This window comes from Macrobrachium nipponense, chromosome 18 (genome assembly GCF_015104395.2).
Source record: "Macrobrachium nipponense isolate FS-2020 chromosome 18, ASM1510439v2, whole genome shotgun sequence".
In the NCBI taxonomy this organism is placed as follows: Eukaryota; Metazoa; Arthropoda; class Malacostraca; order Decapoda; family Palaemonidae; genus Macrobrachium; species Macrobrachium nipponense.
The window spans coordinates 78,092,788-78,115,620 of NC_087211.1; the positions used below are offsets into that span (position 1 = coordinate 78,092,788).

Below are 22,833 nucleotides of genomic sequence, written 5' to 3' on the forward strand. Positions count from 1 at the left end.
TATATATATATATATATATATATATATATATATATATATATATATAAATATATATAATATATATATATATATATATATATATATATATATATATATATATATATATATATATATATATAGGGGATGTGTTTGACTTTCCTTAGCTTCATATCACTCGCTTCTTTTCTCTATTTCCCTGTAATTGTGACTGGAAGGCAGATGTTCAATAGAGAGAGTATTAATTTTTATAGGTTTATTTCTGTTTTCCAGGATTATAATGAAATTAAGGGTCGATTTTAGAATCAATAGTGGACATAGGTGATATCATAAAGTTATGGGTCATTTTTACGCGTCCTGATATGCCAGTGAATGTAATTAGTAATCATGTAGACCATCGTAAAGTAGTTCACACGAATATACGCATACACTCAAAAATTTCTGGGAAATAATGAGAAATTTATTAAACGCAAAAAAAAAAAAAAAAAAAAGCCTTGAAGAGCAGAGTCTAAATTTAGCTCTCTCTCTCTCTCTCTCTCTCTCTCTCTCTCTCTCTCTCTCTCTCTCTCTCTCTCTCTCTGGAGAGAGGAAATGATGCACGGAGCCAAATGGTTTCTGGGTTCTGTGGAGATTTGCATGGTAATTCAATTGCGGCTCATCGGGATTCCTGCTACCAGCCAAGACGGTGCCCGGTACGGGCGGGGTAATTGTGGACAATATGCCTAAACGGATTTGCATGATATTAAAGCATATTTGCATAGCCGGCCAAAATTCTCTTTTAAGTAGGCGGACTGTTAAGACAAGGCATCGTCTTCCGAGATCTGCCTGTTGGGAAGTTTTTGTAGAGAAGGAATGTTTCAGGGATTTCAGAGTGTAGCGAAAAATGACCAACCTTTTGAAGTCATTTACGGTAAAGTTTTGGAGATAGTTTAACGTAAAATTCAAAAATGATTTTTTTACAATGAATCCGATCGCGTTATGGAAAAGTTAAGTAGTTTCTTTTTAATTTATTTTTTTGTGTGGATATAAGAAAACCCAAGGCGTAATTTTTTTAATACTTCGTTCACGTTGTTGCTTTATAATTGCAATTTTTAAAGCCCTTTCAGATTTAATAATGCTTTAGGGAAAAAAATCGCTATAACCTCGGGCAAACATGAAGTCAAAAAAATGAGCCAAAACAGAATACGCTTTGTCATATTTCATTGTGAAACCTTTAAAGTGGGGAAGTTTTAAAGACCATTAAATGAGGAAAGATAAGGTCTAAGCGGACAAGCGCGCGCATGAGGCATTCATGCAGGCAGGCAGGCATGTGGGATTCTAGTGGCTCTCAGCTGGTGCCGTTTCATAATGAGATTACTGTAATCATCCCTCGGTCTTCCTCCAACTGATCTGAGGGCAGCAGCAGCAGCAGCTCTAAACACGCCGACCTCTGCCTTGTTGCCCTTTATTTCCCCTCTTCACCCGCTCCCTTCCCCTCTCTCCTCCCAACCCATTTCCCCCTCGCTGGTCTCGGGTAATATGCTGGCATTAATCATCATGAAGGCTGGTGTTGCTGCTTGGGATAATGATCCTGAGTGTTGGTTTCTAAATATTGATCTACTCGGGGTATCTCCTGGCGCCCTTGGTTAAATCTCGTAGAGCGGGGAGATAGCGTCCTCCCTTCTCGCGTCAGCCTCTCTCTCTCTCTCTCTCTCTCTCTCTCTCTCTCTCTCTCTCTCTCTGTCGTGGGTGGTAAGTTTCAGAACTTGAGTCATTTGTAAGTATATCGCGTTTCAATGAGACATCTGCTCTTCGTGTTCTTGATGTCATGATATAATATGTATTCAAGTCTGCTGCGAATAATGCTAGTTAAAATGTTATTTCAGTAGAATACCTGCTACCTTGCGTTGTAAAAGTAGGCTCATTTTTTTTTCATACTCCTGTTTCCTTTTTTTTTTTTTTATCATAGTCTTGCTTTGATTGTTCGGCCAATCAAAGTCTTAAGTCTCCTGTGAAGAAGAATTTCCTTCATATTGTTGTTTTATTATTGAGACTATTTTTTGAAAAGCCTGAATGTGATTTCAAAATCTCGCGGTCAGATCTTTTGCTCTTCATGGCATTTCTTGAAGTTGAAACATTTTCCATAAAACTGCATACTGCCTTGGATAGTTACTCCATCTTGCTAAACTCTCCCACCTTTCAAATGATGGCGTGTAAAAGATGTGAGCTTGATTTTGCTCAGATATTTTTCTCAGATTCATTTCATCATTAGGTGTTTCTGGAGAGTCTGAAAGATTCCAAATATGGGGCAACCTTCAGATGTGTGTATGTGTACCATGTTATCCGGCGATTTTGCCCTTGAGATTTGAGACGCTCGAAGTATTTCTGTCTTCATTTGCGTTTTTCATGCATAAAACATGAACATAAAAGCAAAGATTAGAAATCTTGATAACTTTGTAATATTGCAGAACAAGTTACAAACATTTCACGTTTCAGAGTTTTACATGGCATCTTCCTCAGCCATGGGAAAGACGTTGAAACACCATCAAAGAATACCTCTGGAAAGTAATGAAATTAATGTCATATGCACTTGTCGTAAAAGAACAAGTCATCCATATGGTAATAGTCTTATAAGAACAAGTCATCCATATGGTAATAGTCTTATAAGAACAAGTCATCCATATGGTAATAGTCTTATAAGAACAAGTCATCCATATGGTAAAATATAGTTTAATAAAGAACAAGACATCCATTATGTAATAGTCTTATAAGAACGAAGTCATCCATATCATATGGTAATAGTCTTATAAGAGTCATCCATATGGCCAATAGGTCGTATTAAGAACAAGTCCATCCATATGGTAAAATAGTCTTATAAGAACAAGTCATCCTATGGTAGGTCTAAGAAACAAGTCATCATTGGTAATAGTCTTTTAAGAACAAGTCATCCATATGGTAATGGTCGTATAAGAACAAGTCATCCATATGGTAATAGTCTTATAAGAACAAGTCATCCATATGGTAATGGTCGTAGAAGAACAAGTCATCCATATGGTAATAGTCTTATAAAGAACAAGTCATCCATATGGTAATAGTCTTATAAAGAACAAGTCATCCATATGGTAATGGTCGTATAAGAACAAGTCATCCATTGGTAATAGTCGTATAAGAACAAGTCATCCATATGGTATTGGTCGTATAAGAACAAGTCATCCATATGGTAATAGTCTTATAAGAACAAGTCATCCATATGGTAATAGTCTTATAAGAACAAGTCATCCATATGGTAATGGTCGTATAAGAACAAGTCATCCTAATGGTAATAGTCTTATAAGAACAAGTCATCTATATGGTAATAGTCTTATAAGAACAAGTCATCCATATGGTAATGGTTGTATAAGAACAAGTCATCCTAATGGCAATAGTCTTATAAGAACAAGTCATCCTAATGGTAATAGTCTTATAAGAACAAGTCATCCATATGGTAATAGTCTTATAAGAACCAAGTCATCCTATGTAATATCTTAATAAAAAACAGTCATTCCATATGTTAAACAATTGGGGGGTCGGATAAAGAACGTCATCCATATGGTAATGGTCGTATAAGAACAAGTCATCCATATGGTAATAGTCTTATAAGAACAAGTCATCCATATGGTAATAGTCTTATAAGAACAAGTCATCCATATGGTAATAGTCTTATAAGAACAAGTCATCCATATGGTAATAGTCTTATAAGAACAAGTCATCCATATGGTAATAGTCTTATAAAACAAGTCATCCATATGGTAATAAGTCTATAAGAACAAGTCATCCATATGGTAATATCATATAAGAAACAAGTCATGGCCATAATGGTAATGGTCTTATAAAGAACAAGTCATCCATATGGTAATTGGTCTAATCAAGTCATCCCATAATGGAAATAGTCTTAATAAGAACAGTTATCCATATGGTAATAGTCTTATAAGAACAAGTCATCCATATGGTAATGGTCGTATAAGAACAAGTCATCCATATGGTAATGGTCGTATAAGAACAAGTCATCCATATGGTAATAGTCTTATAAGAACAAGTCATCCATATGGTAATAGTCTTATAAGAACAAGTCATCCATATGGTAATGGTCGTATAAGAACAAGTCATCCTAATGGAAATAGTCTTATAAGAACAAGTCATCCATATGGTAATGGTTGTATAAGAACAAGTCATCCTAATGGTAATAGTCTTATAAGAACAAGTCATCCTAATGGTAATAGTCTTATAAGAACAAGTCATCCATATGGTAATAGTCTTATAAGAACAAAGTCATGGTCATATGGTAAAGTCTTAATAAGAACAAGTCATCCATATGGTAATGGTCGTATAAGAACAAGTCATCCATATGGTAATAAGTCGTATAAAGAAAACAAGTCAATCTATGGTATAGTCTTATAAGAACAAGTCATCATAATGGTAATAGTCCTAATAAGAACAAGTCATCCTATGGTAATAGTCTTATAAGAACAAGTCATCCATATGGTAATAGTCTTATAAGAACAAGTCATCCATATGGTAATGGTCGTATAAGAACAAGTCATCCATATGGTAATGGTCGTATAAGAACAAGTCATCCATATGGTAATAGTAACTTTGTTTGTTAACGGAATTTGTTTTTTGCTTATATGGTAATCAGAAAAATTTCTGGAACTTATAAGAAAAGTCATGCCATATGGTAAGTATAAATGTATAATGGTAGTTCAATAAAAAAATATAGAGCTAAATGGTATTTGTTCTGGTATTGTGAGTTGAAGGATGTATTTCAGTTATTTATACTATTAGTAAATGGTACTACTACTAAGACTACTTGCCAAAAGCAATTATGGCACCAGCAATAGCTATGGAAGGAATAGTAGTGAAAACTGTATTTTAATTAATAATAACTATACTACTGCTAGAGAGTAATGGTAACAGCCACGATTACAAGAACAATAGCCATGAAAATAAGAATGGTGAATATTATATTTCTCTCTCTCTCTCTCTCTCTCTCTCTCTCTCTCTCTCTCTCTCTCTCTCTCTCTCTCTCTCTGTGTGTGTTTCTTTCCCTCCTGTCGTCACGACTGGTTCTGTAGGCAACATGCCGATTATGCTCTATCCACTTTACTTCCACTCTCTGTATGCGTTCGCATGTATGCTTCTCAATGTGTCTGACGGTTACCTGTATCTTGCCATTAGTGCCCCAGTGTTTGTTTAAAGGGGCACCCCGCTTCTGCACCTGACTGGGTGTGGCCTCACCTTCTGTGGAAGGGCTCTCGAACCAGGTCCACACCCCCACCCCCCCCCCCCAACTATCCCCTTTCTCCGCCTTCTCCCCCCTACACCCTTTTTTTTTTTTTTTTGTTTTTTTTTTTTTTTTTAAGAATATATTTTTTTCTACTTTCGAGGCGTCCTCTAATTAATTGAAAAGGTACAAAAAAAAAAGAAGAGTCGTTTCATTTGAATTTTTATCGGGTTGCTATGAAGAAAAAAAGCTGCCGTTGTATGTTTAATCCCGATCGGGATGAGTCCGAGATTCTTCGTCTTTTTCACTAAGTTTTTTCCTCAGACAAATTCCGTTTTATGATGTTAAGAAGGTTTTTTTTTTCTTCTCACTTTGTTTGTTTGGTCTGACAGACCTGTAATAACAAATGATTTTTTTCATTCGACTTTGATATTAAAATTTCGTTTAACGATAGAAGTTTGAAATTAGTTTGTGGAAGAGGCTGAATTTTTTTTTCCAGAAGTTTTCCTTTAAACGTTGATAATTTTTATAGATGCTACCTTCGCATCTGTCCATTCGCTTTGTTTTATTATGGACAGTTTGTCGACATCAGCATTACTTTATATAATATATATAGATTATATATATATATATATATATGTATGTGTATATATATATATATAATAATATATATAATTATATATATCTATATATATATATATATAATTATATATATATATTATATATATATATATATATATATATATATATATATATATATATATATATATTTATATGATATATATATATATATATATTTGTGTGAAAGGAGACAGTGAATTTGTGTGTGCACATGTATACATATATGTACATATAGTATATATATTATATATACACTCTCTCTCTCTCTCTCATATACTAGTAATGGGAACTGCATACACTAAGTACCTTCGCATTATCTCATAATGGTGTTATAATGGAAGTGTGTACTGCCTTTTGGGATTCACGTGACCCAGGCCCTGTATATAGCATGCATTCGTTGAATATTATCTTTAGCTTTCTAAGCATTCAAGTTAATGGGATATTGAACGTTCATTTCTAAGATTTCAGTTTCTCCTCTCTCTCTCTCTCTCTCACTCTCTCTCTCTTCGTCTCTCTCTCTCTCTCTCTCTCTCTTGATGTGCCATTTGAGCGGATTGCGTAATTATCTAAACAAACTGGCGCTCCACTAAGATTAATGATGCTAATTAAAGAAGAGGAGTGACATGCTATGTTCATTATCAGCGAGCTGGTTGGGATTATGGTTGCCAATAATGGGCGCCTGGCCCTTAAAGGCTTTCGCTATGACGTCGCCCCTCTGGAGCGAAAGAACCTTTATCGCATTAATGCTTCTCTCTCTCTCTCTCTCTCTCTCTCTCTCTCTCTCTCTCTCCTCTCTCTCTCTCAATCCAACCCTTTTTTTTTTTTTTTTTTTTTTTTTTTTTTTTTTCTGGGGGAGGGTTTTTATCGGGTAGTTTTTTTCATTTGATTTTTTTCCGGGCTTGTATTTCTTGTAGTTTAATTTATTTTGATTTTGAAAAATATTTATAATTGTTTGGGAAGGTTGGTGTATAAGTTAGTTATGTTTTGTTAATGTACACAGGCGTATGTGAGATGGAGGCTGAGGAAAATGTTAATGTTATAAGACTCTCCGTAACTGATAGTGGATTGCAAAAAAAAAAAAAAAAAAAAATAAATAAATTAAACAAAAAAAAAAAAAAAAAAAAAAAAAAAAAAAAAAAAAAAAAACAAATGTTGTAGATATCGGATACACGAGTAAATGACACTTGTTTTTGTACACTTAAACGAAACAGTATTGGAAAAAAAGTCGTAGAGTTTCCATTTGGTAAAGCATAACCAGGCCTTTATGATGAACGATGGTAACAGAGAATCGAGTAACACTGTACTAATATTCAAGAATTGTGGAGACTGAGGGAGGATGGGGAGCAGCAAAATTACCGACTGAACTTCGTAGACAGGAAATGAACAAGGAGTTTGTTTTGCATTTCTTTACTTGAGCCTGGAACACAAGCAAAAAATGCGTCCACGGATGATACCCTTTCAATAGTCACTCATTTATTTCTTTGAAAAACTTAATGTGAAACATTTCTTCAGTTTTATTTTTCTGAGTACTTGATGTAAACAGTTGTCTGTAAACAGTCATTACTGTGTGTTGAAGGGTGACGAAATTCTTCATGCTGAACGTCCTAAGAAAAACCTCCATTGACTCTCCTCGGATCTTTCTTAGATATTGGGTCCCTCAAGGGATTTTTCGGTTCATTATTTAGGACTGATATTTCGTTGGGGTCATTATTATTATCATCAAGATATTTACAGTCTTTTGTTTATGTTTGTACGGTCATCCCCAACGGACTTGTGGTACTAAACACCCCGAAAAGGGGTCACTATCTATGAAAGCTCCTTCTCCTCTGTTTTCATTGATGACACTCTGGGGTTCACTGGCATGACCTTCCATTGAGATACTGGCGATCAAACGATTTATCTACCCCCCCCACCCCCACCACCCCCAACCCCTCCTGATTTCTGTTGGCGAGAGAGAGAGAGAGAGAGAGAGATGAGAGATGAGAAAAGTAGGGATGGAAAAAGGCCAAGAATAATGTTTGGAAAAAGGAGCCGGGTGAAACTTTTGAAATGCTTCTCCTTTCATAGAAAGCTCTCTCTCTCTCTCTCTCTCTCTCTCTCTCTCTCTCTCTCTCTCGCCAAACGACCCCTCCTGCCCCTCTCTTATTCTTTCTCTCTCTTCTACTTGGCTCCTTTTCTTTCTTCCTCCTCCTCCTCCTCCTCCTCCTCTGCGAAGCATCCACGTTGAATGAGACTGGAATGAAAGCAGGGCAAACAAACGTCTGGGGAGAAGGGGTGGGGAAAGTTGGGTTGGGGAAGGGATAAGGAGGAGGAGGAGGAGGAGCAGAAAGTCAAAAGAGGGAAGGGTAATAGAGGAAAGAATGAATACCAAGGGTCTGGAGTGAGGAGAAGGACTGGGGATAGACGCGTTGGATGGGAGACTTGTCATGGGATAGGGGAGGAGGGATGAGTCCCTTTGTGTGTTTGCTTGTCTTTAGAGAGAGAGAGAGAGAGAGAGAGAGAGAGAGAGAGAGAATTTCAGGTAATCGTTGCTCTCATTCAGGCATTGAAATGAACACTGATTCTTTTCGCCCTTGGCTTGGGTGGGTTTATGAAAGGTTGAGAAAAGTGTTCCAGAGTATGAAGGTTAAAAGTGTTGATTTTGTATCCACTGCACTTGGTGAATCAACGCTACCATGAGCCCTCTCTCTCTCTCTCTCTCTCTCTCTCTCTCTCTCTCTCTCTCTCTCAGAAATGACTGAATTTTGCACGAGATATTTACCGCATTTCACTTGCGATAATCGTGAAGCAAGCCGTATTTTATTATTATGTTTTGCAATCAGTTTTTAATAAATGCAGCTTCTCATGATGATGAGAATGATTAGTGCAATACCGTTTTGATAAATGAGGGGTTATTTGAAACAGCATTGGCAGGCGTGGGTGATTATTATTATTTAATGGCGTAAGGTTTGGCGACATGACTCGGTGAATATCCCTTGGCGATTTTTACTTAGGCTGGAAGGCTTCATCTTTCTTTAAGGGACGTGGCAGCGTGTGTTGTGCGTTGGCCTTTAGTCTTGGTCATTAATCAACGCTGCCCTTTGTTTGTGTCATTGATTATTTAGCGTTTTCTCATATCTTAACCTTTCCTGTTCTCCTCGGCTCCCTACAGGGTGGTGTGTTCGTGTGTTCGTATACTAAAACGCTTTCCAAGTTAATTTTTTGTTATCTACTTCACGTTGGAACAGTGGGCAAGAATTGTTTAGTTCTGTTTTCGACTTATTTTTATAGATTTAATAGACTTTTATCCTCCCTCCACATGTTTTCTTTAGAAGTCTGTTAGTAATCCTCGTGGTTCGTTCCACCATAATTGTCATGATATTGTTCTCACAAGTTATATCGACTTTCAGTTTGCGCTTCTTTATTTTAATTAGTCATCCCCTTATCTTGGTTTGCAGACGACACTGCGACTTTGCGTTTACCCGGTGAACTTTAATTGTTTGTCCGCTTGTGAGTCTTTGATCTTGGTCAATGACGTTTCCTTTTTAATGTTATTCGAAATAAGTAGTATGACGTGAAACAAATTTATGTAACAATTAATAATGTAGTTCTGTTGGGAGGATAATGGTTTTTGTTTGTGGAATGATGAATTAAAAGAGACTGGTGAATAATGAAAGGCTGGTCCTGTTTTATTATTTTAACAGGTAATGTAATGCCTAAATCTTTGGCCGTGAGTATCAGTTTCAGTAGTATTGTTTGGTTGAAATTAGAACTTGGAATATACGGGTAATTACGCAATATTGAAGTAGAAGTACTTATAATAAAATATCTTATAATCTCGGTACTTGGAAAAGGTGCTTGTTGATGTAGATCGATGAGAAAAGTAATTATTGACAGTTGCTTCATGAGCCGCTTTTGTATTTTGTTGATTAATAACAAACGCCACCACACCTACACTTTGGAAAGGTCATCAACGTCAGTGGAAACAATGAAATATTTCATCCTCGAGCGACGAAGAATTTCGTACTTTCTGATTAAACATAACCGTCTGGTAATATAGTCTAGCACGTAATGAAAAATACTTTCAGAAATTAAACAACTTGTCGCTTTAACAACTTCTCATATTGGTTAGGTGTTGGTTAACATAGGCCTGTTTTTTTTTTCGAAAAGAGAAGCGATTTGTGAGACATGTAAACCATCTTAATCATTTATCGTTTATGAATAACAATTCTTTTGTTGTTTACGACGATAATAGTGGTTATCATGACTGTTGTTTTTTCTTCTGTTTTGTAAACAATTATTCCCTAATATATAATTAGTCTAATGAGAAAAAAAATTATTGAATACACAAATAGATTCAACAGATGAAAATAAACTCATTTGTATCTAATAACAAACTTAATGGCCCTTCGAAGTTAGCAATGAAAAAATTTCCAGTTATGAATTTGGAAACGATGAGTCGTTAAGTAGTTTGAGCGTTCATCATCTGGGCCACTCAGAAACTGTTTGTTTAAGGTAATTGGTGTGCCTTGTGATCTTGAGCTGTAGACAATGGGAGCCTTGGTCGGTTTGTGTTTGCAAAAGAAACCGTTAGCCTAATTGTGTTTAACAATTGTGCGCCTTTATTGTGTTTGACAAAGAAACTGATATCTTTATTGTGTTTGACGAAGAAACTGATATCTTTATTGTGTTTGACGAAGAAACCACTACCTCTTGTTTTGTTTGACATGGGAACCTGTTACTTTTTTTATTTTTTATTTCTGTTATTTTTTTAAAGAAATAGGCCATTGAATTTATTGCGGATTACAGAGCAACTCTAGGCTTCATTTTGACAGTCAAATACATCGCCAGTTTCTTTAGTGAAAGCAATCAGAAACGGAATTATATTCTGGGAAGAAGAAATTTTATCTTCTATCAAGAAATACTCTCAGATTTCCTGAATGTCGGTGGTTATGGAAATTGTTTCTGGCAATGTACAAAGAGAGCATCTTCATTATGTTAGGCAAGCAAATTGATACTGTATATGTCTATCTACTCATCTGTGTAATACATATTAAATACTTACTTATGTATATAATATATATGTATTTGTATGTATGTATGCATGTATATATATATATATATATATATATATATATATATATAATATATAATAGAATATAATATATATATATATCTATATATATATCTATTTATATATTTGTGTGTTTGTGGAAAGATGCTGATAACTTTACTGATGAAAGTAAAAAAGGAATATCAGAATTAGGTATCGGATCTGCCGCCGCCAGTCATAAGTAATAGTCGCCAGGATTCTTATCAGATATTTTGTCATGGAAAACAAATGGAATGGTGTTCATTTTCTTACATTAGATATCCTATATGTTATTTAAGGGGTATGAGTTTTAGAATTGTAAGCAGATTCGGTAGTCTTCCTTTTTGGAAGATGTCCCGCCTACTCAGTTGATGAAATTATGGGCGCCCGTATTCTTACTAAGTCTTATTGTGTTGTGACCCAATGAGAATCTGCTGATTGTAAGAAAAAGAATCTAGTTTGCTTTCTATGGTGAAGGGCAGCTGCGGAAGGCGGCATCCTTGCGTGTCGGATGAAGAAAGGTTTAGTCTCGTGGGGCAAGAAAACAATTAGTCTTAGCAGTAATGGATCCGTCCTCCTCTGATAGATAATGAGGCCATCAGTCTTCTCTGGTGAATAATGAGTCGTTTAAGTGATGAATTGTGAAACCATGGATCTTTGTGATGCATGAGCGTCCAGTAGTAAGGGAGTATTGTTGCAGTATGGTTGAGAATGAGAGCATTTCTGCTCTATAGTTGACCAAGCTTTTTCTTTCAGTCTAATAACCGGCATTATCGTCTTGTATAAATGGGTTCTATGCAATTGTTATCTTTGTAAAAAAAAAAAAAAATTAAAAAAAAAAATATAAAAGCAATTTATTTTTAACAAGGAATTCTATCATTTTTATACTGAAAAGTAGAATATTTTCTTAAGCGTGCAATGGTATTTTTATTTAGAATAAAGGTTCCCATATAGTTCTGGTAATAATGTCCGAGTATTGTAATTGGACTTTTCGAGACACTTCTTTTTTTTTCGGATATCATCTAGCACTGAATTACTCTGCTAATGCAAAAGAAGGGAAGGTGGATTTTTGGCTGAGATTATTAACGAAACGACCCAATTTGCTGTTTGACTAGATAATTGCTAATTACAAATTGAATACATACACATACATGGAAGGTTTCAGTTACAATAGTTTTAACATGAAATGTGTAATGTACGCTTTTTTTTATTTTTCATTTTATAACAATCATTTATATATCACCGTACGTATTCACTGGCACCTAATTTTCCTTACAGTATACGTAATATACTTGATAGTGAAAGTGCTGTTGACTTAAGACAGAGAGCGCAACGTTTTTAAGTAGGCCTACGTTTAACCTTTAAAAGCAACTGTATATAATAGGTGTAAATTTGAAGAAAAAACTGAGGTTAGTCATCAGTGACATATTTTATGTTATTTACACGCGTTAAACAAGTATCAAGTGTTGATTATATTTTTAGTAAAAAGGAAATCGCAACTTTATGGAGACCACTTATTTTTTGTTTATCATGAATCTCATAACTCTTGGGAAACATCTATTTAAGAAACATGCAATGTCTTCGTAAGATTTATCTCTTATGTCATGAGCATTTTCTTCTCTGTTTGTGGTGCTTTTACTTCTACCTGTGGTGCTTCATGACTTGAGACCGCTAATATCTCCTCATTGTCATTAATAGCTGTTGTGCAAAGATAAGATCAATGACGCTTCTCGAAAGACCTATTGGGGGAGAAAAACAAAGAGAAAGAACGATGCGTTCTTGTTTCATAATTGCTCTGACTCTGTATTCAGTACACGCAAACACCTTTGTCTATTGATTTAGGTGTTTATTTATCCACGTTTCTGAGAGAAAGGAGCCCAAAATCTGTTTTCTAGTTGTTGGTTTTATTTTCTTATTTTTTTTTATGACGGTCCCAGTTCGTATTACGTAGTTTAGAAGTGGCGTGTAAGTGAAACGTGGCATGTTTTATCCGCGGACTGTATCGGCACTTTTTCATAAAACGTCCTTTGAGTTTTCTTTCTTTGTGCTTCGGTGACATTCGTCGAGAACTATTTGTATGGAAGATTTATGTTTAATAGCCATTATGAGGATCTTTTACCTCTATAAATTTAAGATAGTAGTGTAAGAAACTCTTACCCTTTTTACTTGGCGTAAGTCTAGAGGCTAGCCTTCAAGTTCCCTTCTTGCTTTGTCAAGAAAATGTTATCGGTTCATTAAATGGACTTTTCAGTTCCTAGTGTATCTGCTTCGAAGAATATATTCTAAAGTACTCATTTGTCTTATATGAGTAAGAACACAACACACATGTATATCATAGTATATATTTGTGAAACAATGAATGCATGTAATATATACACAAATAAATTGTATGTATATATATATATATATATATATATATATATATATATATATATATAATATATATATATATATATATATATATATATATATTTCGCAATAGAAAGTTTATCACTGATTAAAACATTTTCTGTACCAAATAAACATTATTATGACGTAAAAACAGTCCAGGTAACATCTTGTCGGTTTTGATCGTTGCAAGGGTTTATAGGAGGACATTCTTTCAATTTACATAAATTTTGTTGCCTCTCGTTGACTGCATTCATGATCTTAGTCTTCTGGAATAGAGAAAGTGTGGATTTTGATACTCTTAGAGTTTTCGATTTCACCTTGCTTAAGGGTTTAAACCATTTTTTTTTTCAAGTTCACCAGCGTTCGCATATGGCGTGGTTGAATTCCAAAGTTCCTAGCGTGAGCGCACGCCAATTTTCTCTTTCTCAAATGAAAGACAATCCTAATCATTTGCAAGTTAGGTAATAACAGGGTACAGGATTATTCTTGCTGAATATTGCAATTTCTGCGTTGTATTGTCACAGACGACTGGAACTGGCCGAGGTTTTACTTAATGATGGAAGGTTACGTGGAATATTTTTACTGTTGTTTGCTTTTAATGAGAGTCCCTGGAAAGCGGTAAGGTTATTTTCCCCAAGATTACTCTCACCTTAAGCTTGTAATCAAACGTGTTATTTGGTAATTTTCTTGTCATTCTTGGGTTGAAGTTATAAATTCTGCATTGTCGAATTGAAAACAAAGCTGGCATAATTTTGTATGAAATTTTCAGTAATGTCATAATAAATTTCAGGCTTATATTTATTTACCCCTTCATAAAACAGGCTTTGTGATACATGAGCTGGGCGTTCTCTGTTATTGAGACAAAATCTGTGTTGTTACAAAGTAAAGTGAAATGGAAATTGATGGAGGATTTCTGAGTTTTCAGGTAATTTGAGGATTGGGAAAATAAAGTCCACAATAGTAGATATGTAGTATTTTGCTAAATACAGGAAGCTTTCACCAACTTGATCAGTTGGCCTCTTCAGCTTGAATTATTCAGCCTGGCTGAATAATTCAAGCTGAAGAGGCCAACTAATCAAGTTGGTGAAAGCTACCTGTATTTAGCAATATACTACATACATACTACTGTGGACTTTATTTTTCCATTTAGAGATCACGAGAAAGTGATGATACCAAATAGTTCGAGGATTCTTGTGTCCCTATGTGGTTTCGTGTCTTCCTGAACGTCGACGAGTTAGCTTTTTCAGAAATGTTTTACTGAGATCTTTATTGTAGTTTATTTTTAGTTTCTCCACAAATGACATCCCAGGACCCAAGCCCACTTTTATGGATCAAAGCTCATTTGCTATATGTTTATTTGATTGTTCAGTTTAGACAAGAGCATTGTATGTATAATATATATGTATGGAGAGAGTATGTACATACGTACGTTATATACTCACGTGGCCCAATTGTTTATCTATTTTGTCATTTTTTTCACTGCGGCTTTCAGCCAAGGTTTGACTACTTCGCATAATTTTTTTTTTCAATTTATGATACCCCTTGTATCTGGAAATGTTTGATTTCCATATTATCATTCCCATGCTGTAATATTGTAAAACCAATCACAATTTCTCTCTCTCTCTCTCTCTCTCTCTCTCTCTCTCGTGTTGTGCCTGGTACATGAACGACCACATAAGAGCGTTCCATGCCATCACATGGGGGCTGCGAGGTTCGTTGGCATATGATTAATTCCGCGCTTTATTAGTCACATTCCATAGTGTGTCCGTCGGTCGGCGATATTAGCCTTCATCGGGGTATAATGGATCTCTAACCGCTATAATGAAATGCCGGCCAGACAGCAAAATATATATATTTTTTATGATTATGGGAACGCTTTGTGTGTGTGTGTGTGTGTGTGTGTGCGTGCGCATAAATTAATATTTCAAATATTTATCGCCATTTTATGATTTGTGTAATGCTTTCTTTTTATTTCCATAGTGCATTTGTTCCATGTGTGTTTAATTCTTGTTTTATTCTTTACTTAGCCTTGTTTATCTCAGATGCAGTAAAGCTCTCCCGAAATACTCATAAATTTTCATGACATTTCATGTTGGGTTTAAATGCTTGGATGTAACGAGCAGTAGCAATAACACGATCTGTTTTAATGATGTTTTGCATTGCGTTGGGAATTTCTGAACAATCATGGCTTGGTGTTTTATTTGTAAGAAACAACATTTGGAAAAATATTTGCTATTATTTACAAGATGTTTTATTAAAAAAAAAAATTCCTCTATTGGTACGTGTATCTTTCTTGTTCGTCATAAATGAGACTGTTTCAAGAATATTGTATTGAAATTTCAAGTTCAGTCAAACCATATTACGTAACGAAAGTTAGGAAGCGCTGACTTTGTCGTTGCAAAGCCAATAGATAATCTCACATGCAGACATTGTTTTTTTCGTTTTATTAGAAACCGCTTCATCTGTTTCATTTGAATTTTCGTCTCTTTGCCTCAAGTCTATGTCGAGAAAGTCTTTCCTTCCACTGGGGACGGAAGTTAAATGGTAACGCCATATCATAACAGAAGCTCCAATCTTGGCGGAATTTCCGTATGTGAAAAGTTGTGCTCTTCCCTCGTTTCCTTAAAGCGTCGTCCATGTCATCAAAGGTGGATGAGAAATGATTACTTTTTAACGTTTCCGCTTTTTCCTTTAAACTGTAAACTACGTTTATTACTGTAAATTTTTAACACATCTACAGTGTACATCGTGGTTTTACCTCATTTAGAAACCGTTTGGCGCTGTATTTTCTACAGGGTACACAGTGGTTTTTCCTCATTTAGAAACCGCTTGGTGCTGTATTTTCTACAGGGTACATCGTGGTTTTATTTCATTTAGAAACCGTTTGGCGCTGTATGAATGGCGTTTTACCTCCTGTAGAAGTCATTTGAGTAGATGTGTACACATTGAGGTTCTACCTCGTGTAGAACCCTTTTGACTTTACATACATGACGTTTGATCTCGAGTAGAACCCGTTTGGATATGTATATGTTGAGGTTGTAGAACCAGTTTGATTGTGAATGTTTATACATAGAGGTCCTCCTTCATGTAGAACCCCATTTGAATGTGTATCCCTATAGGTAGTACCTCGTGTAAAACCCTTTTGACCTTGTATACAATGAGGTTCTACATCAAGTAAACCTCGTTTGAATATGTATTCATAGAATTTCTACCTCGTGTAGACCCGTTTCCGTGTGTGTCAATAGAGGTTCAACATAATGTAAAACCTGGTTGAACTTGTATACGTAGTTTCTACCTCGCGTAAAACCCCTTTCCGTGTGTATAAATAGAGGTTGTACCTCATGCAAAACCCGGCTGGCTTTGAAATAGTTGACAATGTGGAGGTCTCCGGCCGCGTTGTGGAGGCAGGTTCTCCTGTTATTGTCCTCTGAGAAGTCGTTGTATTCCCGTTACAGTTGTAAAAGCGTTTATGGCCTCTTTGTGCAGAGGAGTAAAAACCATTAAGCCTTTAATAACTGAGAATTTCTCTCTCTCTCTCTCTCTCTCTCTCTCTCTCTCTCTCTCTCTCTCTCTCTCTCTCTCTCTGTATTTACTTTGCTTTTGGGGTTTCATACGCATTATGATTCAGGATCCTCTTTATGTACTTTTAAAAAAACATTTTGTCAGCAATAATTTTGTGAATTTATCGCAAATACTGTTTTAGGTCATAACGATATGTCAGAAACATCTCATATTTATGAAATATATTTGCAATGTTGCAGTACAGCATTATTAGATTTAGAATGGCCAGTTATGTCTGCGTCGTTAAAAATATTAAATTCTTTTATGTTCTTTACATGGCTTGGATGTCCTCGCATTTTTTAGGAACTCTTACACCGGACGTTTATTATACTATAAACTTTATGTTCGGTTCTATTTATATTTATTTGAAATGGGTTATATAAATGCTTTCAGGATTTGATCGTTTCAGTTTTGAATTTTGCTGGTTACTTTAGTACAAAAAATATCTGGATATTCATATCCGTTTTTTCCTTACTACGTGAATCACTTAACCATTTTTTTACCAATTTTGAGAGCATTCAAACACAGGTGGGCCCTGCATCGCAGAAGCGTGGAACTTAGGTGTGAATTGTAATGCATGCTTCCCAACTTGGATGAAATATTCAGGAAGGGAAGATGGCGCGTCCAAGTTCACAGTCGCTTTAGTTTGTCGCTAATGCTTTTTTTCTTTCTTTTATTTTTTCAGAGGAGCTTTCTCCGTGGTGCGACGATGTGTGCAGAAGACCACGGGCCTCGAATTCGCCGCCAAGATCATCAATACGAAGAAGCTTTCTGCCCGAGGTTAGTTGCATTGCAGTCTCTCTCTCTCTCTCTCTCTCTCTCTCTCTCTCTCTCTCTCTCTCTCTCTCTCTCTCTCTCTCTCTCTGTCTAGGGAACTACATTTGTTCTCCCTCACTTTGAACGAGGAAAATTGAATGTAGGTGTTTTCTACGTGTACTTTCGAAATCGTACCTATTCTATGTATTTGAATATTTAATATTCGACACCGAATTCGCGACTTCCATTATGCAGTGGTATGCGGGTATTCCATGTGTATTGTAGCCAATAACAGAGTATTAGGTTCATGGAATTCCTACGGGATGGGACTCTCAAAAATTTTTCAAATCCAGTACAGAAAATAATGGGAGGATGTTGGAGTTGGTTGGGGGGTGGGGGGAGGTGAACGATGGAGAGGGAAGAAATGAACTTCTTGGTCACTTCAAAATCGATAGAGCTACTTCTTAAATAAAGGAGAGCCATGAGAAAATGGAAAAACACAAACAGTTAGAGATTTCCAAAACTCGGAAGGAGCAAGTCATTGAAATGAGTGTTCCTGTGCGGTGGTATTAGCACAGGTTATCAATAGTTTGTGTTGAGATCCAGTGGCTGTAAGTAGTGCAATATGACATGGATGATGTAATGCGACGTATCAGCAAGTGTGAAAAATAACGATTGCACTTTGAATTATGAACGAAGATTCATTCGAAAGGTTGGGATGGAGATTTCTGATGTATCAGTAAGGTTTAAGGTCGTTTGACTTCACGTAAAAAATCTGTACAAAAATACATACATAAACTTGTGTATTTATAAATATACACATATGTATATGTGGATTTTTCCTAGATAGTGAGCCCCATGGGTTTTAACCCAGCATGTATCCGCCTTTGCGGCCTGTTTAATACAGACACCTCGGGTAAAAACATGAGCGAAAGACTGTACATCTCATAAAGATAATGACCCCTAAGAAAATATTAGTCCTTGGGGGTCATTAGAGGAAAGATCCGTATATGTTTATATATGTACACACACTCGCACATTCATATATATATATATATATATATATATATATATAAATATATATATATATATATATGTATGTATGTATGTATGTATGCATATATATACATACTATAAATAAAGGTGATTGCCATGGAGGAAAATGGAAAGACGAAGATGCCAAGATCTTTCGGTCTACACGACCCTTTACTTAAGTAAAGGGTCGTGTAGGCTGAATGATCTTGGCATTCTGGTCTTTCCATCTTCCTCGGTGGCATCACCTTTATTTATATATAGCATCACTTTTTATATACTTCGTGATCACGTTATTTATATCTATATATATATATATATATATATATATATATATATATATATATATATATATATATATATATATCTGCGTGTTTTATACTCTCCTCTATAGTTACTTTTCTAATGAGGTTAGGCTTCTCGCAGCCCGTTATTTTATCGGAATTCGCTCGCTTAAAGCCATGGGTGGGGAATAACTTAAGCCCAAAGGGAATTTTACATGATGGGTGCACCGTAGACCGTGACGAGCGTTCCTTGTCATGACATATACTTCGGGGCTTCTGGCTTCGTTGGTCTATGATTAATCCGAGCTCTATATATTATCACATTCCATGTGTAGTCGTCGGTCAGCGATGTCAGCCTTCGTCGAGGTAGTATGTATCTTGAACAGTTATTACGAGTGCTGCGTAGTAGGTAGCATGTCTTTTCCTGTTCAGACCTGAATTCGAGAGTTATGGATTATTTTTGGTTTTGTATAAAATAATGTGTACAACTTTTGAATATCATATTAAATTTGCTTACATACATGAACTCACAATATATTGTATATATATATATATATATATATATATATATATATATATAAAATGTGTGTGTGTGTTTTCCTGTAATCGTATATAAACTGGGGCTAATAGCTTCCTGCATCGGCTTGTTGTAATGGTAAAGGTCATTGCTGTTTCCTGTCCGATGATTTAATCAGCTTTTTTTTGTGTGAGAAATAATTGGATAATGAAGTAAATGCCTTAATTAGTCGATTGTGAAGCTGGTGTGATTTTTCAGCTAAGAATACAAGCACCTTTTACTCGGGGGGGGGGGGGGGGGGGTTGATTATCATCCAATATCGGTGACGTTATTGAGCCTTAATCTAAGGTGGAGTTTTAAGTGCCTTTTTTATATTAGTTTTCACCGGTTTTATTTTTAGTTTTTATGCGATACAGAATATTGCCGGTCGTGTTGAAATTAAATTAAGAAATATTATTGCTTTGTTGATCATTATGGCCATATATTCGTCCATATTTTCAGTTTATCTCACGTTAACTAATTACAGAAACATTATCAAGAAGTGTGTATACATACATACATACATACATGTATATGTATCATACCCATAGAATACACACGCTTCCCCACCTGCTGAAAAATATCACATATAATACGAATGAGAATTTCGTGCACCAATATAGTTTGGCGTAACCTTTATCTTTTTTTTTTCTTTCTTTCTTTCCCCGTATCACTAACATACATTTATTGGCAGGAAAGAAACAAGACTCATTTCGGGGAAGTTGTGAGTCGGGTGTTGGGGCCATTAACCCTCCCATTTGTGTCAGAGTTATGACCAGAAAAGATTGGGGCTTTGTGTTTTGTATCTGGGTGATTTGTTTACAAAGCCAGCTTTGTTTGTTCTCTATAGATTCCTCATATAAGAGAGTCGCCGTTACGTATATTTTGGTGTCATATTTGATGTCAGAAATATTTCTCAATCTTTACGTGTATAAGCTTCCATTTTATTGCCGTAGCGATGTGACCTTTCTTTCCATTGATTGCTGCCGTCGATAGCAGTCGAAATTATCGGCTTGTGTTATGTGCGCTATTGTTAGAAACGAGTAGGTAAATATATCTTATATGTCTCCTTCCTTCAATTCAACACGACATTGAATATTATATATATATATATATATATATATATATAATATATATAATATATATATAATATATATATATGTGTGTGTGTATATATATATAATCATACGTAGTTCCCCCTTTTAGTGGGGATGGCTGTAGATCCTTCTGGTTCTGAGTAAGTATATGGAGATGAGGTTGTTGCCCTCATACCCATTCCTTGATTCAAGTAGCCGCTGATACCCATTCATAATTGGGTCGACTGATGGGCGTCTGGCTGTGATCATAGCCTTACCTTGCAAATGCGAGCCCAAGGCTTTGCGCATGTTTGTGTAAGTATATGTGTATATGTAATTGATCCAGTAAGTATGTGTATATGTAATTGATCCATGACCATGTGTGTATAATAGAATACACAGAAAATATGTGTATAATAGAATACACAGAAAATGTTCCCGGAAATCCTGTGATGTAGGCTGGAGGATTTTCCAAGAATGTGCGATTTCGTCTGGCTACGTGGAAGCCTCTCTCAGAAGTCTATTTGCACTTAGGCTCCGTAATCTGCCAAAAATAACGTCCAAGTTAGGATCCTCCTGTCTGGCGAACTGCGTAGAGAAAGAACCGGAATCCGTTGCGCTCTCTCTCTCTCTCTCTCTCTCTCTCTCTCTCTCTCTCTCTCTCTCTCTCTCTCTCTCGAATTTGTCGTAATCTGTCGTGAGACAGATTTGAAAGTTGTTTTTATTTTTCATTGTAATAAAATCCTTCAGATGATTTTTATAAATATTCAGGAAAGCGTTTTAAAACAATGGGAAAGTTCTTTTATTTCATAGGGTTCCGGTAAAACCTAAATGGTTGGAAAACTTATCTATTTTCCCTTGCATTGATAAATGCTTTAGCTTGGAGTTTTCCAACTTTAAGTCTCGTGCGTAAGTTTTTGCGTTTTTTTCTTAAACGGTTTATTTGTTTGTAACGGACCTGAATAGTAGACTATCTTTATGTTCTTTTCCCTGTGAACAGTGACTATACTCTGTTTTTTTCCATCTGTCCTCCAGCGTGTGGTTTTGCGTATGGTAACACTGCGTCCCGGGCTTTAAATAGTTTACGCTATGTGTAGTTTTCACCATAAATAAAAGGATTATTTCTGGGTGTACATTTGCAACTTCGATAGTGTTTTAATAATTACTGTTATGCGAAGTACACCGTTAATATTCGAAATAGGATATTTTTATTGTTGAATAAAAGCTGAATGTAACTATCTAAAGCCCGGGACGCAGTGTTACCATGCGAAAACACCACAGGCGGATGGACAGATGGAAAAAAACAGTGACTAGCTAGTAGTGCAGTAGCCAAGCGTTGAGCAAATAAAACAGTTCTGAGTTATGTCAACATGCATTGCATGTTGACATAGCTCATGGGAAGTGATGTGCAGAAATGAATAAAATCTAGTTTTCAAACCTACAGTTGCATCATGAATTTACACGCACATCATTTGTCATTCCGGTCTTGGTGATATTTACGAATTGAAATAATACGATTCAAGAGACAAAGGAAAAGTTTTGCAGATTGGCCAGCATAGCGTAGTCTCTCTCTCTCTCTCTCTCGTAACTTATTAGCGCAATATTAGAAAAAAGTACTTGAATCTTTTAAATCTTAGATCTCTTAGATCTCATGCATTACCACTAATCAGTTCGATAGTGGTCAAATGCTTGGTGGGGTTTTGTTTTCTATTCCCTGTAACAGGAACGACATACAACTCTTAGAAGAGAAGAATTCCAGTCGAATTTTAATGGGGGGGGGGGGGGGGGTTGGGGGGGGGGGGGGGGGGGGGGGGATGACGCAGAAATTGAATTGTGGGCGTGACAGATTTTTTGAAGGTGATGAAACTTTGACAGGTATTCATTGTGAATCAATTTTAGGCAATGGTGATTAATATGCTTCATATGGAGGTATTGAGACACGTGGAATGATAAGGAAATGTACGTTTAATACATGGTGTCCATAAAGTCCCAGTAACATTACAAGTGTCTATTGATCGGAAACCATAAAACATAGAGTAATGCAGTTTTCTGTAGAATGCTCTACATTTCCTCAAGTTCATATTCAGAGCACATCATGCGATACATTTCCACGTGTGCACCTCCAGGTGCCCTCACAATGTCGAGACGATATTCCCTCTCCCTCCATACGCGCTGCAGCATATCAACGTCATTTTGACAATTTTAACAAAGCGTCTACGGTTCTACGAAGTGTGGCAAATCTATCAAGTCCTCTGAATGTAAACTTGAGG

At 35.9% G+C, this 22,833-nt stretch overlaps 1 protein-coding gene across 29 annotated transcripts in view; it reads left to right on the forward strand.

Moving 5' to 3' along the window:
• The window catches only part of LOC135197228 (calcium/calmodulin-dependent protein kinase type II alpha chain-like), a 751,907-nt gene that overhangs the window by 294,693 nt on the left and 434,381 nt on the right, over nucleotides 1-22,833 (forward strand). For all 29 annotated transcript variants that reach the window (XR_010310583.1, XM_064224289.1, XM_064224294.1 and 26 more), the window contains exon 2: nucleotides 17,545-17,639. Coding sequence is in view for 28 of the 29 variants with exons in the window: in XM_064224289.1 (XP_064080359.1) it covers nucleotides 17,545-17,639 (95 nt within the window). In the remaining variant the exon portion in view is untranslated. The remainder of the gene's footprint in view (nucleotides 1-17,544; nucleotides 17,640-22,833) is intronic.